Below are 21,005 nucleotides of genomic sequence, written 5' to 3'. Positions count from 1 at the left end.
TTGGACTCTAAATATTCCATGCAGTTTGCAGCATGCTTAGTCCCCATAAGGCCTTTTCTCTTTCCCGTTAATTTCCCCGCATACCTGTCGAGCCCCTTCTTCAAAGGGTGGGCTGGGTTGGTCGCTTTTGAAATTAAATGACGTCGGTTATGAGAAAACTTGAGACTAAGCAAACACCGCATTGTTCACAGGCACAACATATTCTGCCTTGAATACTCTTTAAAACCAACATTCTTCCCGACCCAAGGTCTCCCATGGAGTCCTAGCCACATTCACAACCCCCCTGAAGGAGAAACCGCTTCCATCCAAGGTCGGATGATCCACGAAAGAGGGATCTCCTGCACGCAGAACAAGAGGGCCCACAACTTGATTCCTGCCAAGAAGACTACATATCCCAGAATGCAACGCGGCCGATGCGCGGCCACCATTACGGAGCAAGAGCGCTAGAGGCGGAACTCTAGCAAAAAGACATTTGTTAGTACTCCGCCGCAGTGCATGCTGGGACAGAAGTGTTAGAGTCTAGAGCGACGCAGATTTTTATTGGCCGATGCGCCTCTCCCTCTGCCGTGACGTCGCCCTCCCCACCGCTTTTAGTCTTTTGGCGGGTTAACCAAAATGGCCGTGGGGGGCGTCATGTTGGCGGAAGCGGTGTCCGGCGGTAGGCGGGAAAGTTTGCCTGTTGGCGAAGGGAGCGCCGCCGCCCCCCACCCCCCCCAGCCGTAATCCTTGGCAGGAGACATTCAGGCCCTCTGAGCAGGCGGACAGCGGAGATGAACAAGTCGGCGTTCTTGCCGCCGCCGCCGCCGCCTCCTTCTTTGTGGGAGGAAGAGCATCTTTGGCTGTACCTGCTGGCGCTGGGCCTCGACCCGGGAGGAGCCGCCGCCGCCGGGAAAATGGCTCTTCATCTCCGCCTGGGCCCGTGAGTTGAGGGGGCGGCTTCTTGGCCAGCCCTGTGGGTTGTCCCCGGGCGACCGCGATGGTTTCCGTGGGGTGGATGGGCCCGTCTCCCTTGGAAGTGAAGTTGTAGGAAACGTTCCGCTGGGGACAATTGAAGCGGTGAATCAGAAAGGCATCGCTCCTCGGATTTCTGCCTATGACACAGGGCAAGAGCTCTTGTCTAAGAAAAGAGGGGTTTGTCCTAAGGGGATTTATAAAGAATTCATGCTGGTGTTTTTTTTTTCCCTTTGCAGAAATGTTGTATGCCATATATGGGTTTTGTTAATTGCATTTTTTCTCTCCCCCCCCCCCCACTTCAAAGGAATATGTTTGAGAAGCCAAACAAAGATGCATTTCAGATTGTTTCGTTCTTCTTGTTTTCAAAGCTGGACCAAGCACGCTGTAATGAGGTCTTTAGGTAAGCATGAAGTGTAATTGGCTTTATGAAGTAGTATTTAGTTTAATATTTAATTTCTCAAAGCCGTGCTTCATACAGCAGTTTGGATTTCTACAGTGGATTTGTAGGAATGTACATTAAGTTCTTTTTGAGTAGGGGGCCCTGGAATGTCTGGGTGCTTTTTGCTTTATCTTCAAATATACTAATAGCACACAGATAACGATGAAGGAGCACTCCTGGATAGTAGCAGATCTGTTACCCCATACAGTATCTCCTGAGCAGCAAGGAAGAGCTCTTGCACCCCAGGGTGCTTTAGGCGCTGCATAATGCCTTTTCTTAAGCTCTGATGAGTTCTTGTCTAGAGTTCTTGTCACTGGAGTACCACTTCTTAACCATTATCTCCCATTAAGGAAACATCCACAGTTATTAAAGACCACTGACATTATTTTGTCATAGGCCTTGGTTTTCATGAGAGATTTGAAACTGCTCCTGTTAAGACTCTTCATATACACACACACTCCTCAATAGAATTGCTTGGACACTTACTATGTACATTTCATTCCCTTTTGTATCTCTTCAGTTCACTGTATTAAAATACCATTTTGTCCCTAAGAATAGAAGGATTCTATTACTATAGAACAGAGTTCTAAGCATTTAGAGAAAGTCTTAATTTGTAGTAGCAGAGACCAATGTGTGCTGTGGTGTTTTAGGTTAGATCCAGATGACCAGTTTCATATATGCATTCCATTGTTACCTTTGTGAAATTGACCTGTGGCTCCCAGTTCAAAGGAACTGAGTGATATCTAACCCATGTGTAATGAGCAAGGGTCCTGGTTGTAGGGAAACAAGCCACCCACCCACCCCCCCCAGCCGGCTATCTGTGCACTGTAGTACAGAAGGGGGTAGTTGCTGGGATCTGGAACTAAACTGCTTTTCAATTTACATACTGGGCACTCTAAGCTTTGTTCACCAGAGCAGTGGTCCCCAACCTGCGGGCCGCGGCCCGGTGCCGGGCCGCGGCTCCCTCTCCCCGCCCCCCCCACAGTAAAAAACTTCCCAGGCCGCAAGCTTGCGGCCCGGGAAGCTTCTTACTGCGGGAGGGCGGGGAAAGGGAATCAGGGCCGGGCGCGGCCCGATGCGCGGGCACGGCCAGCGGGCGATGCGCGGGTGCGGCCCGCGTGGGCCGCGGGCCACGCCCCAATGCCCTACCGGTTGGTTTCTGAGGTTGGGGACCACTGCACCAGATTTATTTATATTTCAACGTACAGATCGCCGCTCCCTAAAGGGCTCACGGCGGTTTATATCATAACAGTAAAACAGTCAGATAAAATATGCCCCATAAAATTCCCAATTTATTGATAATCAATAATCAAATAACAGGCGACAATAGGCACTCGTCTCCTCCCATCTTTTCTGCTATGCTGCTGAGACTAGGGATTCAGTGAGATTTATTTATTACGTTTTTGTACTGCCCTCCCTTGTGGCTCAGGGTGGTTCATGGGGAACATGAAAAACAATAAGACATACAGTGTGAATTCACTAACTGCGTCAATAAACAATAACATTACTAACATTGAATATTTTTCACTGTTTAATTGTTAACAGAGAAGCGGTACACTGGGCCCAGACTGTGTATGGCCATAAAGGTTATAGTAATGAGTGAAATAATGTAAAGAATAGTACTTTCTTAGTATTACATTAAGGTTCAGCTCCTGAAAAATACATCTGGAAAGGCAGTTTGTTTGCAAAGGCCTGACTGGTTACTGTATGGCAGATTTCTGCTGGGAATAAGCTTGGTTTTTGTCCATGTTTCATTTTCTGTTAGCACAATTAGTGTTGTAACATCTTTCATTACTATCAAAACCAACCTGGAAATGAAACTACAGCTATGTGTAAGTCTACTATGTGTATATTATGTGTCTGGGCAATCCATTAGGTTTATAGTAATTTGCTAGGGCATGGAAGTCACCAAGAACCTTTTAATTGTTAGGATATCCAGGTGAAAGTAATCTGATTTCTTGAATGTTTGCTGAAATTTTTCTCTTTCCCTTCCCTGGGAATGGAAAGATTTTGTTTTCCTCCAACAGATAAGATTACAGACTCTGAATTTAGGAAGCAATGCTGTGACTGGCTAAGAAAAATTTCAGTAAGTATTGTTTAGAATGAAAAATGATATATGAAAGCGTTGTCCAGCTCTAGTTGTAATTGCCGACTTACTGGGTCCTTTCAACTTAGTATATGCCATCAAGTGCCAGCAATGCCCCCCCTGTTCTCTACATAGGGCAAACAGGTCAAACCCTATGCCAAAGAATTAATGGGCACATCTGACATAAAAAACCACAAAATTGAAAATTGAAAAACCTGTGGGGGAACACTTCAACCTTCCAGGACATTCAATAACGGACCTGAAAGTAGCTGTTGTATTGCAAAGGAACTTCAAGAACAGGCTAGAAAGGGAGATTGCAGAAATGCAAGTTATTACAACACTCAATACTATGACATACCCAGGACTCAACAGGGACAAAGGTTTTTTAATCTCATTATTCATGCTAACATTGTTCAACTTGTGTATCCATATTCCTCACTATTTTATTTGTGATAATGTGACTAAGATATGGCAATGTAATGGAATTTTGAGTTTGACGCCCTGGCCTTGGGATAGTTACCCTGGGAGAAATGTTTCACAGTTGTATGGAGACAGATGGAGCAAGCAGCATATGGGGACGTGGGAGCCTTTGATCACTGATCAGGCAGTTTGGTCTCTCCCTGTGTTTTTGTAAAGTACACTGAATTCTAGGGGGTTGATTGGCTGTTTTGAAAAAGGGTTATCATTGGCTGTATTTGGTTGTTACACAGTCTACTGATGTAACCGAATTGATTTTTGCTATATATTCCTTGTCATGTAAGGAGATCATAGTCTGATGAAGAGTGCTTGCACTTGAAATCTCACACCCTGAATAAATCTTTGTTGGTCTTAAAGGTGCTACTGGACTCTGATTTTATTGGGTCCTTCCAGTTTGTTTTATAACACAGGAAGTTGTAGTTAAAGAGTTCATTGCCAGTGTAAAAGTACAACTGGTATCTTTATGCTTATATTGCATTCTGGCTCCAGTGATATTGTAGAGCTAGTGCCTGGCTCTGCCATAGCATAAAAAATGGCTTATTTCAACCAACAGCAGTTCTATGGTGGAAGAGCAAACGATTATTGTGTCTACTGCTGACTTTTCAGGACTATTAGTACCAGGTGTCTTATTAACTCTGTTTAAGCCATAAGTAATGCTAGAGCCAGGTATGGTAATTTTAGTATGAATGACAGATTAGATGTCCATTTACTGTGCACTAGACAAATCTAAATGATCAAGATTAGATCAAAGACTAGATTGCCTTTGTCATAATATATTCTTAATTTATTTAATTATCTAGGATGAATATGGGAACAACTTTCCTTCAGTACATGCATCATTATTCCTTTCCCCTGGTGGTCCCAAGTTCATTCACTTAATGTACCACTTTGCAAGATGTGTCCTGCTGCATCATATCAAAACAGATTCTACAGGTAGGCAATAGCCTGGCAGCACAGTTTGATTTACTTTCCAGTAAAATAGAGTTCAGGATGGAGCATTCCATGAACTACTTCTTGGTCCTACTGTCTGGCTTTAAATCTTAGAAATATTCAGATTATGTGCAATCAGCCATATGTCAATTTTGCAGACATATATACTTCTTCTTAACATTCATGTACTTGCAACAGACCCCTTGTGCATTGTTGACAATTCTGGGATGCTCTCTTGTTTCATCAGGTTGGATTTCACCTGAATTTTGTGTGTGGAAGTACAGTTTCCTTCTTATCAAAGTGTCTCCTCAAATGCTGTTCTTGGGAGATCTCAGGAGCATAATTATGATGGAGTTGAGGGGACATTTCCTCCTGCCCATGCATGTGTGTGTCTTTTATGGGCTCTTATACCCTCTGGGAGCTCTGTACAAACAGGTTGTTCCCACATTCTTCTGTGCCTACAGGGTAATAATACCAATAATATCAGTAATAAAACAAAATAAGCTGTCTTCCAAACAGCTTGTTCACGAGTATCGATTAGTGCATGTCAGCAAAGGTTCCACTGAATGGTTTAAAAATCATCCTAATTGCCAAATTAGATGGGGATGATGTGGCTGGTGCACCAGTAATGCAATAAAGATTATTCTTCTTTGTTGTATTTCGTTGACAGCAAAACATATCTGGGAATATATAGTAGTACCTGGGAATCTTTATTCAGTTTGATGTAGAGCTGTTTAATAATTTGATGCTGAGTAGTTTGCAGCATTTGTGGAAGTTCAAGGAAATAGATAGAATACAGTTAACACAATCATGCTTGCTTCATTGTGGGATGAATCAATCATAAATAAAATTATAGTAACTTTTTTAGTCTGTTTTAGTATGGTGTTCTGTGTTGAAATAGTATTTTTCATGAAAGTAGTAGCCTTTCACTTCAACATGGCTACAACTTCTGTGAGAATGTTAACTTAAAATTATCATCTTTTAATGAAATCACAGTTGTAGAGGAACAATAGCAGCAGTTGCTGTATGGGAAGGATTCAGAAGTCACAGTGAGAAGAAAGCATCAAAGTAACGTTTGTGGCATTGCGTATTTCTGTTACTCCTTGGATAGTTCCATTGTGAAATACTTCCAGCTGCTGATAGATAAAACAAACAGGCTAGAGCATTGGTTTCCAAACTTGCCTGTTAGCAAGACATGAAAGAGACATGGTAAATGGAAATTAAATTCCATGGAGGCTTAAATTTACATGTGTGGGAGAGGATGATAGAGACCCTCAGACATATGCAAAACCAGGACATGGTTTTGGTTGAACACTTTCTATGGGTTGTTCGATATTGTTGGCTGATTGCTGGTTTGCTTGCCGCACCTTGATTTGGGAACAGTTGTTGCTTTGTTCTGGCGGTGTTGCTATATTCTCCTTGTTTTGTACCTATTCCAACGTATTGTATTATATTAATGCTGTGCGCAGAGAGCCTCTTGTGGCGCAGAGTGGTAAGGCAGCAGACATGCAGTCTGAAGCTCTGCCCAATGAGGCTGGGAGTTCGATCATAGCGGCCGGCTCAAGGTTGACTCAGCTTTCCATCCTTCCGAGGTCGGTAAAATGAGTACCCAGCTTGCTTGCTGGGGGGTAAACGGTAATGACTGGGGAAGGCACTGGCAAACCCCGAATTGAGTCTGCCATGAAAATGCTGGAGGGCATCACCCCAAGGGTCAGACGTGACCCAGTGCTTGCACAGGGGATACCTTTACCTTTTTTAGCCAGTAGTTAAACTCATGGGCTGCATGCTAGTGCATGCAGAGATCCTTGCTTCTCTGTATTCTTAAAAGGAAATCTGCACTCACAGTTCAATATGGAAAAATAACTTACCCCTCTTCTGTAGGTGCTGGCACATGCTTTCCTGAGTCCCTGAACTTGAGAGATCCAGACTGCGATATGGGTGCTGCAAAATACTGTGTGGCATACCACAGATTTTTGTGGAATCTACAAAAGGAAGACATAATAATTCAAGAACTTCAGAAAAAAGCACTGTGAGTGGAGATTTCTATCAATGAGCATAATGTTGGATTTTTGTGCATTCTTTAACTTTAACTACTAGATATAAATTTGCAGTTGTATCACAGAGATTGATACAGTTTGGAAAACTAAGCTGCCATTTACTGAGGATGACTTCACAGCTTTTATTATCAGAAAAGATATTTCTCAAACAGAAAAGCAACTGAGTTCACTTTTTTCTTACTATATCACAAGACCCAGCAGATTTATTTTCTATTAAAAATGTGGCTTGTAACTTCACCTTTCTGTGTGTGCAGGGTTTTCAGTAAACAAATAAGAGATTTAAGATATGAAAATTCAGAACTGGACAAACAGCTCCAAAAGTAAGTGCTGGTTTGCTTACATTTTTATGTTTGGGGTATCTTCCCCAGTTCCTTTCTGCATTTGCCATGCAGTAATTATTAGGGATGTGGTCAGAAGATGGAGGAGTGAGGAAATGAAGTTTTGTATGTGTTTATACTCTCCTGCTGAATTGTCAGAGTTAAGAAATCAGGATTAAATTTACACAAAAGCAAATTTTAATTATAGATTGGATTGCATAATACATATCTCTGGCAACAAAATTTACTTTGCTCCTTCTTTCTGACTTTTGGACAGAGCAGAAAAAAATATTGATCAGAGCCAGAACAACACAACAGAAAACGTGAAAAGGGTAAGATGCTTTGCACATGTATTTTTAGTTGCCACCATCTAATACCAAATCCTTGTCTGCACAAGTAATTTTGTATTCTCAGAGTGTCCTTTTTCTTTCCCCTCTCCTCTGACTTTTTCCCTGCACTCTCAAAGGTTCGTTCTATATGGGCATTGATAATAGAAACACTTAAACTTCTTCAGAAAGAAAGACAAGTCGTAGATTCCATTGTCAATGGTCATGTAGACCAGTATTTATTAGATGGCACCAGTACTACCGTCAGTGTTCCAAGGCTTCTGCTTGAAAAAGTTGAAAAAGAAATGCACAGAGTAAGTGTCTTTGCATTTTACTCTCTTCAAATACCTCATTACTTTCTGAATTGTTTGGCTTTGTTGTCTAAAATAGGCTTGTAACAGCTGTTGTGAGCAACAACTCTTCATTTAAAGCCTAGTGGAGAAGATCTCTCAGCAACATTGTTAAGCAAGCTTAATCTGTTTTTAAGTCAATATATTCGATTTTAACAGAAACGTGTCTTCTAAATTACAGGAAAACATGGTTTTAAAATGTTTTGGATTTAGACAATTGCACCAGTTTTTTCCAGTTCAGTCATCAATGTCTGGCTTAGATTCATGGGAAGGGTTCTGCATATAAAAAGGATTCCTATCTGCGGATCATAGCTTCTCCACTTTCCCTGTCCTTCAGTAGCCTAAAATGTCCCCCAGAATGCTGCTTCTGGGCCTCTGGGGGCCTCCAGGAGCAGTCTGAGAGGGAAATTGAAGGACTGCTACTGTGACAGGGGTTGAATGGGGGGGAGGGGGAACTCATCCCTATGGAAATTTTATTTTTACTTATGGTATTTATTTATATTATTATATACTGCCGTTCCTTGCAGCTCAGGGCAGTTTACATTGGAATTATCATGAAAACTGTACAATATAATAGACATCTTATTTTGAACATGTAACACTCTTCACAATAAGAACTTGAGCCAAAAAACAATCTTAACAATAGGCACTTGAGTCAAAAGACAGAACAGTTTGTAAATTGACAATTCAACAGTAGAACATATGAGACAGTTTTACCTGCACTATGGTTCAGTTCTTTCTGTGGGTGCAATTGATGTTTGAAAGGACCTCTGGGCTCTGGTTGGTGGATTTGTTCACTTGTCTTGACCAAAGGCCTGGTGGAAGAGCTCCAGTTTGCAGGCCCTGTGGAATTGTTTTAGTTCTATTTAGTGCCCTGATGTGGTGGGGGCCAGGACAGAAAGCCTTGGCTCTGGCTGAGGTTAAATTTTCTAGATTTGAAGGTCAAAGTACCATATGCGACTCTTACATTCAAAGAAATACTGTTCATTCCAGTGGACAGAGATCATTCATATGCGACCAAATGTATGTCTGTTGGGTTGAAAAAGTAAGCCCTTGCACCTGCAGGAAACTCTATGCATGTGTCAGCTCTCCTGTATATATAATTGATTAGTGGTTGAAGAAAAATGAAATAGAAACTTACAGGCAAGGTTAGGCCACAGAAAGTTGATCTCCTGACTGAATAAAGCCCCTTAAAGACTTAAGAAACTTCATTCCAGCATAAGCTTTCCACATATCAGCTCTCACTTCATTAGGTGTTCCAAGATATTGGATTGAATTGAACCTGGGTCTTTTTGTATACAAAACAGAACATTTGCCATTGAGCTCTGGCTTCTCCATAGCCTGGTAACTGTTCTTTCTCTCCCTAACCTCTGACTTCGAAAAGATTATGCTGAAATAGATTTTTGTTAGCTTTTAAGATACTACTGAATTGTTTTATTTTGCTGCTCCTCTGGAGATTCCCTAACTGAAAATATAGACGAACTGTGATGCTTTCGTTCCCCCCAATGATATTCATTTTTCCTTTATCCTGTCTTTAGTAGTTGGAAGGGGATGGTTTGTCGTGATGTGCATGGGTACTAATCAGTTGTTCGTTGTAATGTTTGAAGCTGCAGGTTGAAAACGTATATGAAGCTGGAAGGCTAAATATGTTAACCATTTTTGAATTATTAAACAAAGCCTTGGAAATGTTGATGCTTGAACGCCAGCATATTGACAAGAATTCACTGAAACTGGATTTTCAGTATTTTGAAGGAAAGACCAAGTTCCAGAACGAGACTTTATTGGGGCTAAAATCACTGAGGTAAGCTCAATTGCGTTTTGTGTATTCACCCCTCATGTAGACTCATAGAAACAGAGTTGGAAGGGGCCATACAGAACATCTAGTCCAACCCCCTGCTCAATGCAAGATCATCCCAAAGCATCCCAGAGAAGTATCAGTCCAGTTGTTTCTTAAAGACCACTACTGAGCAGTGGCCCATCCAATACGCCTCTCTGTTTTTCCTCCTGAAAATCTTAGCAGACTTGTTTTTTTACACAGCCTAAGTCCTATTGTGAGGCTTAACTAGGGTGCTGTCTGCTGGCAGAAATAATTTAAAGCTGATTCTTCCTAATTGTCTATTGGTGAAAGAAATGTTCTTGCCCTTCAGAAATAGTCTGGCTAAAATCTGTAGTATGTTAGGTAACTAAAACACAGGTTGGTTCTGAAAGTATTTTGAATGTTTTACAAATAATATGTAAATGAAACAGTCATGAATTTGCAGGTTATTGTTTCCTAGTTAGATTGTAGCCTGACTTGTACAAAATAATACTTTCTGCAGCAGCTGTAGATTTACAGAACCGTATTAGCAGAAAGCTTACACTCTGCATTGTCACTAATTTAATTCTGTCAGTTTGCCAAAGTAAAACTCTTCAGTGCTGACCAGTAAAAATATTCTTGTTAATATTGTTGCAGGCACAAATTAAAACATGAGTCTCATGTATCTATTAATCAGTCAATTGCTGAAAAACAAAGAGAATGGGATTTAAAGTGGGAGGACTGTCTGGGAGAGTCACCTTTTCTTTTCATCAAAGAGCCTAACCCTGTAAGTATCTTTTTTTGGGAAAAGTAGAAGAAAATGGATTGGCTTTTATTCAGCAAAAAGAATGTTGAAATAACTTGAGGATGTCAGATTCAATTAGTAAATCCATAAAAATCTCCATAGGAATATTATATCTTATAGGAAGTGCTTAGTTTGACAGGTATAGTTCTTCAGTTCTGCTTGCATTTTGGGGAGAAACTTTGACAGCCAAACTTATAGCTCTTCATGTGCTTATCCAGAACATAGTGGCAGTCTTAAAATAAAAGTTCATTGGATGAAAATTTCCTATATGGCATGAATGTGGTATTTGAGTATCCAAAATTTTAAGCACATTATTATTGAAAGCTAAGAATATTTCGAACCTTAACCTAGTTTTTATTTTTTTTAAAGGCACTTGATTTATTACCGGCTATGTCTCCCCTTTCCTTTACCCCTGCCACAGAAGAAGTTTATAAAAGCAGTATATTTTGCCAGTATCCTGCATCAATTCCTGGTAAGCTTTAGGAACTTTAAAAAAAATAACTTGGGAAGAGTCTGACTTGGTCCCTTTGTTTGTAATTGTAGATTTCAGAAGAGGCCACCAGTTCTGTTATCTTCTTAATTCTTCTTTTTAATCTTCAGCTGGCAATTGGTAGAGCAGGTTATCCTCTCAGCTAACATGCTGCTGTAGGTGCTGCTGGATTTCTTGCCTTGTTTATAAAAAGTTTCCACTCTTGGCGATTGGTGGCAGTAGTTTTGGCCATGTGGATAGTCAGTCGCTGGTTTCTAAGGTCTTCCTCTATCTGTTTGAGCCATGTTTTCTTTGGCGCCAGTCGTTGGATCTTCCATTCAGTTGGTTGTTCTTGCCAGAGGAGTTTATGAGGCAGTCCACTGGTGTTCATTCTGCAGACATGGCCAAACCAAATTCTTCTTAATTACTGGGAGAATCCAATTCCACAATGCCTGATATAGATTAGTGGCAATAATGAATTTGTAAAAAATTTATTGACCAGTAACTGTAAGTCTCTATTTTGTTAATAACATTTTTAGCAATTCTTCTTTATCCCACCTCATCTATATTAGCTTTTATAAACATTTCAGCTTTTCTCTTGGTCAGTGAGACTGGTTTTGAAAACAGGCATCAGGAGCAAGGCTAGATAATACAGCAATTTTATGGCTATGGAAAATTGTTTTATTATGCAAGTCCAGAAAATCTGTGAAGAATTCCAAGGTTTCTATAATAACTTTAATCTTATAGTCCATCCTTCCCCATAGACTCAGGGTGGGTAACATCAAAATACAGCAATATAGTTATTAAATTATAACAGTAAAATAAAATGAATTCAGATTAAGTTTTAAAATTAATTTAGGCTTAAAAGTTGTCATTTTATTTCAATTAATAGACATTTGGGGGATGGGGTGTTTGACATATCTTTAAGTGGTACTCTGTTTCAGATATGGAGGCCGGTGCTTTTTAGTGTTCCTCTCCTCAACCATAGGCCTGGTGTAGCAGCTTTGTCTTAATCCAGAACTGTTTAAAATCCTGATCTTTCCAAGGCTGAGAAAGCCCTGGCCCTGGTTGATGCCAGTTTGACTTCTTTTGAAGTGGGGACCCTGAGAAATTTTGGTTTTATGATTGCAGTGCTCTCGGGGTGGGGAGAGGATGTAAAGAGAGAGATAGTCCCATAGATACAAGGGCCCCAGATAATTTAGGGCAAAACCTTGAACCTGATTTGGTCTTTAATCTGGAGCCAGTGCAGCTGGGAGATTACTGGTGTATTATGTGCTCTCCATGGGGTCCCGGTGAAGACCTCGTATGATTTGAATCCTGTGATGTTTGGAACATATTATGATCACTGTCATCTACTATGATGCAGCAACTCTGCTGGATAGAATTGAATCCTGAACCTTCTGAGTGCAAAGATACCCTACCATTGAGTCCTTCTCTGGCCTGATTGTTAGGGAAGCTCTCTTATCAGTTTGTAACATCCATATGATGATGGTGAAGACACAATGTACTACAAAGTTTCCCTCCTGTGTGGTTTTGGACTTCTTGCTAATCAATGTTTAATGTGTGAGCATTTATCACTGCAGCTCGTATAAAATTAATAATGTTCTCTAATAACTACCACAATTTATTTTTTCTTCTAAAAATATCTTCGTATTTGATTAAGCAGAGACCTAATTTTAATACCTGAAATATTTTTCAGATTTCACAAAAAAGTGTATTCAGACAAATGAATTTAAGAAAGACAGTGAACCATTGAGAAGTGAAGGCACGTCTTCAGTAATCACAGATAGGTATGGCTTCTAGAACACCCTTAAATAGTATGGGATGAATCTGTAATTAATGCATCCACAGGCATTGGTTAGGAATATAGTCTCTTGCCAAGGATTCAGTTTTTCTGAGTATGAATTGGGAACTCAGTTGGAAACAGTCTTTAACTTTTCAGCATAAATCAGAAGTTCAGTTTTGAATCTGGTAAGCAGAGCCTGGCAGCAAATGGTCCTTCATATGTCTTCATATGTCTATCTCCCCTGGACCCGTATCAAATAGAAGCAGTCACGAGCCCCTGCTGCAGCCTCATCCACAAAGTATCACTGGAGACTACAGTCATATCAGGCTATGTGTGCAGTGTTCTAATCTTTTATCTGTAAATGATAGTATAATATATGCATATAGGTCATATGGTACAGAGTAGCACTGACCCAGCAACAAACGTGGCTTTTCTTCCCTCTGTGTTTATAAAGGAAGCACTGAACCATAATCATAAATGGCTTAACACTTAGCATTATACACCAGGTAAGCATTTCTCTGTTTTTGGAACTGATACTTAAACCAGTTTCAGTTCATGGTTATATGATGACTTGTAAAGCACTTTTTACCTTGTCTGTGAAGTATGTATTAGTCCCACAATTCTATTTTGTTTGTATTTTGCTGCAATAGGCTTCATTTTCATACATCTGGGAGGCTGATACCCAAATAGAGAAAAACTTTTCTCTAATTGCCGCAAGTTCTCCCTATAATAAAGCTGCCTTTTGATGACCGGGACGAATTGAGAGAAATCGTAACGGACAGATACGGGGCATACATGTGTCACTGGCTGAACAAATTGTCTGAACTTGCCTGTATATGTTTAGTAATGACTACTTCTTTTTCAGAAATATTATGTCCTCTCATCGTGCTGAAGAGCCTGAAAATGGGATGCTGATACCTTCTGAGAGGGTAACCCTTCAGTAGATTTTCCTGTTGACAAAAAAGCCCTGAAATTTCTACTCAAAGTAGCATGGGACAGAATGACTAAAACAAGCAGGGTGAACTGAACTAACAAAGATTTTGTGAAGCTTAGAAATATAATGTAATTCATTGCCAATGAGGACCATTGTAACTAATAATACGTCTGGGAGCTTTCTGCTGTAGACAGGGATACACCAGCAAATGCTAATTTCTGTAATCTTGGCACCTGGAGCTGCCTGTAGGCACATGCCTGGCGAGGTGGGTGAAGGAGAGTACCATAGCTGAAAGGGTGAGTGAATGGCAGATCAAAGAAGAATCCTGGAGGCAGCATTATTCAAGAATGTGATTCAGCTGAGTAGAATTCAGTCTCATCTTTAGCTGTAACCCAGTGAAAAGGTCAGAAACAGACATTTCCAAGGAATACCTGAGTTTTTGTATCAGGGTTGCATCCCTGGCAAGATTTCTGCTTCCCACATGGAGGCTGTTTAGACTGTCATATAGTGTTCAATTGGGTTCCTGGAACGAAAGGCAGTGGAGAGGTGATGGTGGATGAGGCTGTGGGTGTGAGCACAACTGAGTTTGCCGTTCTGGATGAAGACTAGTGCTGAGATAAAATGCCCATTTAAGTGAACCTTTCAGATTTTTGCTTTCTGTAAAATGTACCCCCAAGCATTTATGAGCAGCTGCTTGCAAAACCATGCCTTATCAGAAAAGGAGGATTATATCTCCTTTGTAAATAACTTGCACAGACAAAATATGTGTCTGGTTACAGTGGATGCTGTTGGATGACCTTTATATTTGGAGACAAATACAGGTATCCCCCCTGCTCCTTTTAATGAAATGTAGATGTCCAGCCATCTTTTTTCAACTAGTTTCATGTGAAACTAGGATTGGATGGGGATTAAAGCCTTGCTGTTCAGTCCTTAGTCACTGAGGCCTAGTCCGCACAATGATAGTCATACTGGGCCGCCAATGGTGCATTGTGTTGCTGTGGGCCATGCAGCTCTCCACATTCTGTGTCCCCCTGGGAAGCACAATGGTGGCAGAATGGTTCTGCCACATAATGTGTTCGTGTGTGTTCTATTTTGCAGAAGGCTGGGATTGTGTGGAATGCAATCCCACCTTCCCGCAAAATATAAATGCCTCAGTCTGCCCTGCGCCACGGTGAAGCGCCATGAAGCCAACCAGAGCTTTTTTTTTGCCCCTTCTGGGCCACTGTAGGACAGGTACATGGGGCTGCTGTGCAATGTGTCCTGTTGGCCCCCACAGCCTTGGGGTTGTGACCCCATTTGGGGTCACTTCGCCCCTTCCCCGGGGTCGCCATGTTGCCTGCCACTGCTGCAGTGGCGGGCAGGCGGAGGCTGTGGAGCCATGGCAATGGCCGCCTCCACATGACCTCAGTTGTTGTGCGCGTGCACCGCACCACCGCCGAGTTGGCGTCGCTAAGCAGGTAAGGTTGAGAACTGCTAATCTAAGGGGACACGGATTCACCTGTGTTCCCTTAGCCTGCAGCAACTGTGGGCCTGATCCGCGGCAGTCCCGGTAGGGAGCCTGCCCAGTAGCTGTGTCATGTGGAAGCAGGGATTAGCCCTTCTTCCATATGACTGCTCTATTGGCCCTTTCCACTCGTGTGGAATTGGCCTGGGTAATGAAAACACCAGCACAGCGAGAAGGGAACTAGTGTCTAGTTGTATTGGTATAATCATATGTGGTCCATAGGAGGGCATCACCCTTCATAGCCAAATCTGTCTAAAATATTCTGATAATTAGTGTTTATTAAGCAAGGTTCAATAACTGGAATGAGTGTGGAAGAATATGAGGTTTCTTTCAGCCTACCCCATGTCAACTAAATGTATAAACTTAATGAGAGTTTAAAGATAGCTATCTAATTTAATGTATATTGCATTATTTTATTAATGTGCCTTGTTTACTCATCCGCCTAGAAACCTAATGTTCTAAACCTGATGAAACTGGCAGCCCAAACCCTGCTTGTCCCCAGTGATTAATGTATTGATAAGGTTTGAGCAACTGCTAGGGGTTGGTGCTTTCTAAATTTACAATTTAAGTTTTAATTATGATTATCTTTATCTGTAAACCTGTCCTTTTAATTCTTGTGTTAATCTGCTTCTGTTTTAGGGATCAACTATTGAAACTCCCAAAAGGATTGAGTATTCCAATTCTCACATCTTAAAATACAAAGAAAGACAAAGCAAATCAACAGAAAAGTCAAGGAAAAGACATGCTGGCATGTTCAAGAAGTCATCATCTGTTAAAAATGAAGATCCTCTTAGGAAAGCACAGGAGCAACTGGCAGAAACTGTAAGGAATATCTTGTTAATAGGTTTCATTATTTTAAGATTGCATTAGAAATTATCACAGCTTGATTGTTTTGTAGTCTTATCTTCTGATCATTAGCTTTTTGGGCAGTGTTTAGTTGCTGGTGCTACACATACATAATTACTAAATCACTAAAAATGTAATAAATAATGGAGGCAGAATGGAAAACTTGCATTGAAAACTAGGACTCTTTCACATGTGATGGTGAATTCTGCTGTCTGGACATACAAAATGGGCACGTGCTGTGTGTTGAAGCACAGTCCCCCCCCCCCACACACACACACAAAGTCTGGGTAGAGATAATACAAAAACAGAGCAACTGCTTAATGGAAAGCAAATAACATGATGCTGTTTATAAGCCCAATAGTGGTGTGGTGGTTTTGCTAGTTTTCATTGCATGGGAGTCTCATCTGTTGTAATTCATAAGTGACTTTATGCCTACCCAAAACCAGTCCACAGCTATCTGTCTTCTATGCTAGATGTTCTGAGCTGACTTAAGAATAGTTCTGGTGTGTATGGGTTGGAGTTTTTACCAGGTAATCATATATTTAATCGCACAATCCATGAATGATTAAAAGTAGGATATAGCAACAGTGAACTGCATTATTCTCTGTTTCAAGGTTTAACAGTCGTCCTTTAGGGAAGTATTTAAAAATTCTGCAGCTTGTAACCTTCAAAAAAGTTCCCCAGTGAACGAATATGACTTGCATCTGTGAAAGTGTGCGTGCATACGGAAGCTTATACCCCTAACTAAACTTTGTCGGTCATGAAAGTACCCCTGGACTCAAACTTTGTTCTGTTGCTTCAGACCAACACTGCTACCCACCTGAATCTGTCTTTCCTTCAGGCTTTGTTTCTTTATTGACTATAGGTGGCAGATGCAGTTGTATTTGAATTGCCTCAGGATACTGAAGAAAAAGGAAAAGAGCTGAATGACCTGATTGGCACCTTAGCCGTTAATCCCTTCTTAACTAGAAAACAAATTCCACGGACACCAGAAAATCTGAGTGAGTATTTTTAAAAAATGTTAACCCTTAATTGTGTAAAACTTTAGCAAAAGATCCTGTTATATTCATCATTAAATTGTTTAAGGATCTGTTTCCTTTGAAGCAGGATTATGTTAACTAATATAGAATAGTTTATTATTACAGCTCAACTTTTATATCTGGCAGTTCCTAAAAGGGGTGCTGTTGATCAAGTGCACACAGATTCTTATGCTGCAAAGGCTATGGATATTCTGTGAATCCTTCATACTGTCATTCAAGCATGGAATACAAGCCCCGCACTTGTCACTCTGAAGAACCACATTATTGTTAAAGAGCCAACTTTAGCCTTAATGGCTGTAAAAACAGACCTGATACTGTATGAACAAATAAATGGTGCAGTTTTCTGCATTGACGGGAATGACCACTGTGGAGCTATAGCAGCTCGTCATTTTGCATTGATAGAACAAAATAAGAACATGCGCAAAAAAAAATTATTGCGAAAACCTTTGATAATACATAGCCACTTTTGTAAGTTGCTCTTTCTCAAAGGATCTCAGTTGTGGTACTGTGGACAGTGAGAAACTGTAGGAAGGTGAAGCTAGAAGACAGCAATATTCTGAATACCACCAATTAGTTGTAAAGGTAGTGTTTTAACTTGGAGTGCCATAGACCTTTATTTGCAGTGGGATTGACAAGAATGTGATGACACGCTTAACCCTTTTCATGTTTTGATTCATTTGTAGTTACAGAAATTAGAAGCTCCTGGAAAAAAGCTATTCAGGCCGATGAATCGAGTACAGAATTGCATCACACTGCATCATCAGAACGCATGCCACAGAATGAGGCTCCTGAGTTTAAAAAACGAATAGATTCAAGGATGTCTGTATGCGTTTCTGATACAGTGAAGTCGCAGCTCCAGGAATTGCAGTCTCCATTTAGACTTCAGGAAGTACCTATTAACCCTGATGAATTGCAGTCCCAGCAAGCAAATGTTGTTGCAGCAGATGATCAGATGTATTGCAAACAAGGATTAGTATGTGCTGTTCCAAATAAACAAAAAACAGAAAATCCAGAATTGACTCTCAAGAGTTTTAATGAGCCAGACTCTGCTCCAGGAGAAGATTTTGCAAAAGAGATCCAACCTTTTCATCTGTGCCAGGATTCTTCCACACATACAACTCTCCCATGGAATGCTTCTCAGTTAAGTGGCTTTGATTTAGATAGCCAAGAAGTTATCCATCTGGGTATACTTCACGAAACTCTCCCAGAGGAAGAAGGAGTAGGATCCATAACTCTTAATAGTTCCAATGGCTTAGAAGCAGAAGAGCTGGCAGAAGAAATCAGTGCCAGAGATGATCAAATGTTTGCAGGCAATGCAGGGGAAAATGAACACAGATTGGATTTTCAGTCTATTCAAAGCAGATACGAAGCACTGAAAAAGACTTTTGCTGAAAACCAAGAATCACCTTCTGGAAAGCAAATCCTGAGAGCGAGATCAGAATTTAGTCTTACTCAAACAAGCTTGGAAACAAATATGTTTAGCCCTTTGGGAAAGCCATATGCATGGGATGCAGAACTTGTCAAGAGGCCATCATATGTGACTCTGCTTGAGAGAAGGATCAGTCTCTCTCCTGTTGTTGCATTTTCTCCAGTTCACCCAAGAAACAGGTCAAGCCGGGAGGATCAAGGAGACATCCTTCATAATGTGCAGGGTTAGTGTTTACCTGATTTTTCCCAGTAGTGGTAGCTTTCTGCATGTACAGGGCCCCCGTATTCCTGTTTCCAATGTGTAACTTTAGAGTACTTGCTCACATTGAGTGGGAGTGTTAGCAGACTGCCGCTCTATTTGTTACTTCTCAAGATATATGAGAACCTTTGTTGGGGGAGTTTGATACCTGCCCACTAAGGCTGAAACCAGTGAGAGATTTCCGAAGGACAGCTGTGTGCCTTTTTGATAAGTATATATTTTGTGCAAAGTCCTGCCAATGAACTACCTCAAGTGCATAGGAACAAAATAATCCAAGTACTATGAAATAAATAATTACTTGTATTGAAATTTGAAAAGTATGGATTGAAACAGTTTGCCATACTTTGAGAGAGAGACCCAGATTTGTTGGGGATCTACTTGTTCTGTACTTGTTTACTGAAAATTAGTTAATCTGATGCTACGGAATCACTTTGAACTATTGGCTCTTTTCAGTGTCATCTTGTAACTACTGAGAAATGTTCACTAAAAACATGGCTCCTATGAGCCCTTGTATGCACACGTAGCTCAGTTGTTTCCTATCCATCTTTCCAGGGAGATCCCCTGAGACCTGCAAAATGCTGATGCAGAAGTTGCAGGACTATATTTTTATATTTTTATATGGATAAAAAGCCATGTGGCCTCAGGGTGGCAGTAAGGAGTAGTGTTTTGGAAGACACAAGAAATTCGGTAATGGGAAGATCAGCCTGGCTCCTCTTCTCCCTTTACTGCAGCTGCCTCCGTGCCTGCTTTGTGGCTTGTTCATACAAGTCCCATAGTGTCAAGTACCTTGCTCCTTGTGGAGAATGCTACTAAAGAAGGGTGAAAAATCACAGTCTCTGCTGATGTCCTCACATGTGCATTTCATAGGAACCAAGACATTGATTCTTATGGCAATGTGAAGATTGTCCTAGGTTTGCAATGCTTTCTGTGAATTTTTTTAAGATTCAGAGAAGATAATTTGCTCTAACAGTTAAATTTTCAATCTTTTCAGGTTCAGGCAGGAGTGCAGTATTCTGTTTCCTTGGCCTTCATATAATGACAAATTATGATTCAGGTGTAAAGACAAGCTGCCACTTTGCAGACCATGGCCATAAAAACGTCCCCTCGCAATTTTAAGATTGTATTCAAGAATTTTAATGTAGACCCTTGCTTCATATACAAGCTTTCTTATCTATGAGTCCTGTATGTTATTTTAGGCAAGTTTTAAAAACAGGAAAGAAAGTTGAATAATTCATGTGATTCTTTTTCAGAAAAACAGTGATGCTGGATGCAAAGGAATCTCCATCTACAAAGGCCTGTCAAGATGAAGGATAGTTCATTGTGCAATTATGGTGCACTGAACTTGGAGTATAACACTTTATAAACTCTCACCTGAAGTATTTTCTCTGGCTTTTAATAATTAAAGTGATGCTTGACTATGAACTAATGCTAATCCTGACTGGTATTTGTAGTTTTGTCGCACAGACCTCATGATGTGAGAACTCATTCTGATTTGACAGATTCTCAGCCACTGATGCCATGTAAGACCAGTTGTAAATAAGAGCATGTAAGGGTACCACAGTGAAAGAGCAAGACTATTTTCATATTTTTCCAATTGCCTACTCACATATTTCATTTTTTCCTTTTGGAAGAGAAACCTATATGTTGAGAACAGTCTTAACTGAAGGTGCAAGTGTCACCAAGCTCTTTTTGTGATACCTGTTGATGTCATGGAAAATGAGCTCCAGTCTTCTGTTGATATTTTTTGCAAGTAACCTGTCTGGACACCTTGTGGCTGCCTCTGTTTTCTAATACACGAAAACTACAGTTTCTCCACAACAGTAGTGTTCTCTGGATCTTCTGTTTTCTCCTACTGTGGCCAGGTAGTCTGCCTTAGACTATATGCAAGTTGATTTGTATTCGGGAATTGCATTCAGTGATTGATTTGTACCTGTTCACTGACATAATATGGGAAGTAGATGAATTCTAACCACAAGATGGTAACAGAGGCGCTAAAGTAGAGAAGAAGGTATTATGTACTAATGCTAATTATGGGGCGTTGCTTTGTTGACTGACTTGCCCCAAACCACTACGAAACTCACCAAATTCTAATAACTAGTGACTTCAAGGTCATGCTTATCTTAAAATGTATTTATTAATGTTTTCCATTTAAAAACTGGCTTAGCATAATAAAACATCCCTTGCTGAAATAGTGATTTATGAT

General features: G+C 40.7%; 1 protein-coding gene, 1 long non-coding RNA gene and 1 other non-coding gene across 3 annotated transcripts in view; 2 read left to right on the top strand and 1 right to left on the bottom strand.

Moving 5' to 3' along the window:
* The first annotated feature begins 496 nt into the window (after positions 1-496).
* On the top strand, positions 497-20,991 carry HAUS6 (HAUS augmin like complex subunit 6). The gene is made up of 17 exons (XM_077345153.1): positions 497-919; positions 1,259-1,354; positions 3,401-3,479; positions 4,757-4,889; positions 6,768-6,915; positions 7,198-7,263; positions 7,538-7,592; positions 7,727-7,900; positions 9,544-9,737; positions 10,389-10,518; positions 10,906-11,008; positions 12,705-12,795; positions 13,657-13,720; positions 15,869-16,051; positions 16,941-17,076; positions 17,799-18,767; positions 20,053-20,991. The coding sequence occupies exons 1-17, from the start codon at positions 771-773 to the stop codon at positions 20,061-20,063; spliced, it is 2,781 nt and encodes a 926-aa protein (XP_077201268.1). The 5' UTR covers positions 497-770; the 3' UTR covers positions 20,064-20,991.
* The window catches only part of LOC143841184 (uncharacterized), a 31,587-nt gene continuing 15,466 nt past the window's right edge, over positions 4,885-21,005 (bottom strand). The window contains exons 2-3 of the long non-coding RNA XR_013232614.1: positions 6,755-6,868; positions 4,885-6,022 (exon numbers count right to left, since the gene is read on the bottom strand). This is a non-coding gene — a long non-coding RNA (uncharacterized LOC143841184). The remainder of the gene's footprint in view (positions 6,023-6,754; positions 6,869-21,005) is intronic.
* On the top strand, positions 13,460-13,590 carry LOC143842523 (small Cajal body-specific RNA 8). The gene has a single exon (XR_013233162.1).

Source organism: Paroedura picta, chromosome 7, assembly GCF_049243985.1.
Source record: "Paroedura picta isolate Pp20150507F chromosome 7, Ppicta_v3.0, whole genome shotgun sequence".
Lineage (NCBI taxonomy): Eukaryota > Metazoa > Chordata > Lepidosauria > Squamata > Gekkonidae > Paroedura > Paroedura picta.
Note: the sequence above shows the minus strand (reverse complement) of the source record. Positions and strands in the feature narration are given on the sequence as shown.

What these genes read in the sequence shown, in the direction of transcription:
- HAUS6 (XM_077345153.1), top strand. Translation starts at nt 771, where the DNA reads ATGAACAAGTCGGCGTTCTTGCCGCCGCCGCCGCCGCCTCCTTCTTTG. An exon ending in TATCAAAACAGATTCTACAG is followed by an intron (nt 4,890 to 6,767) that starts GTAGGCAATAGC and finishes CCTCTTCTGTAG; the next exon opens with GTGCTGGCACATGCTTTCCT. An exon ending in TCATCAAAGAGCCTAACCCT is followed by an intron (nt 10,519 to 10,905) that starts GTAAGTATCTTT and finishes TTTTTTTTAAAG; the next exon opens with GCACTTGATTTATTACCGGC.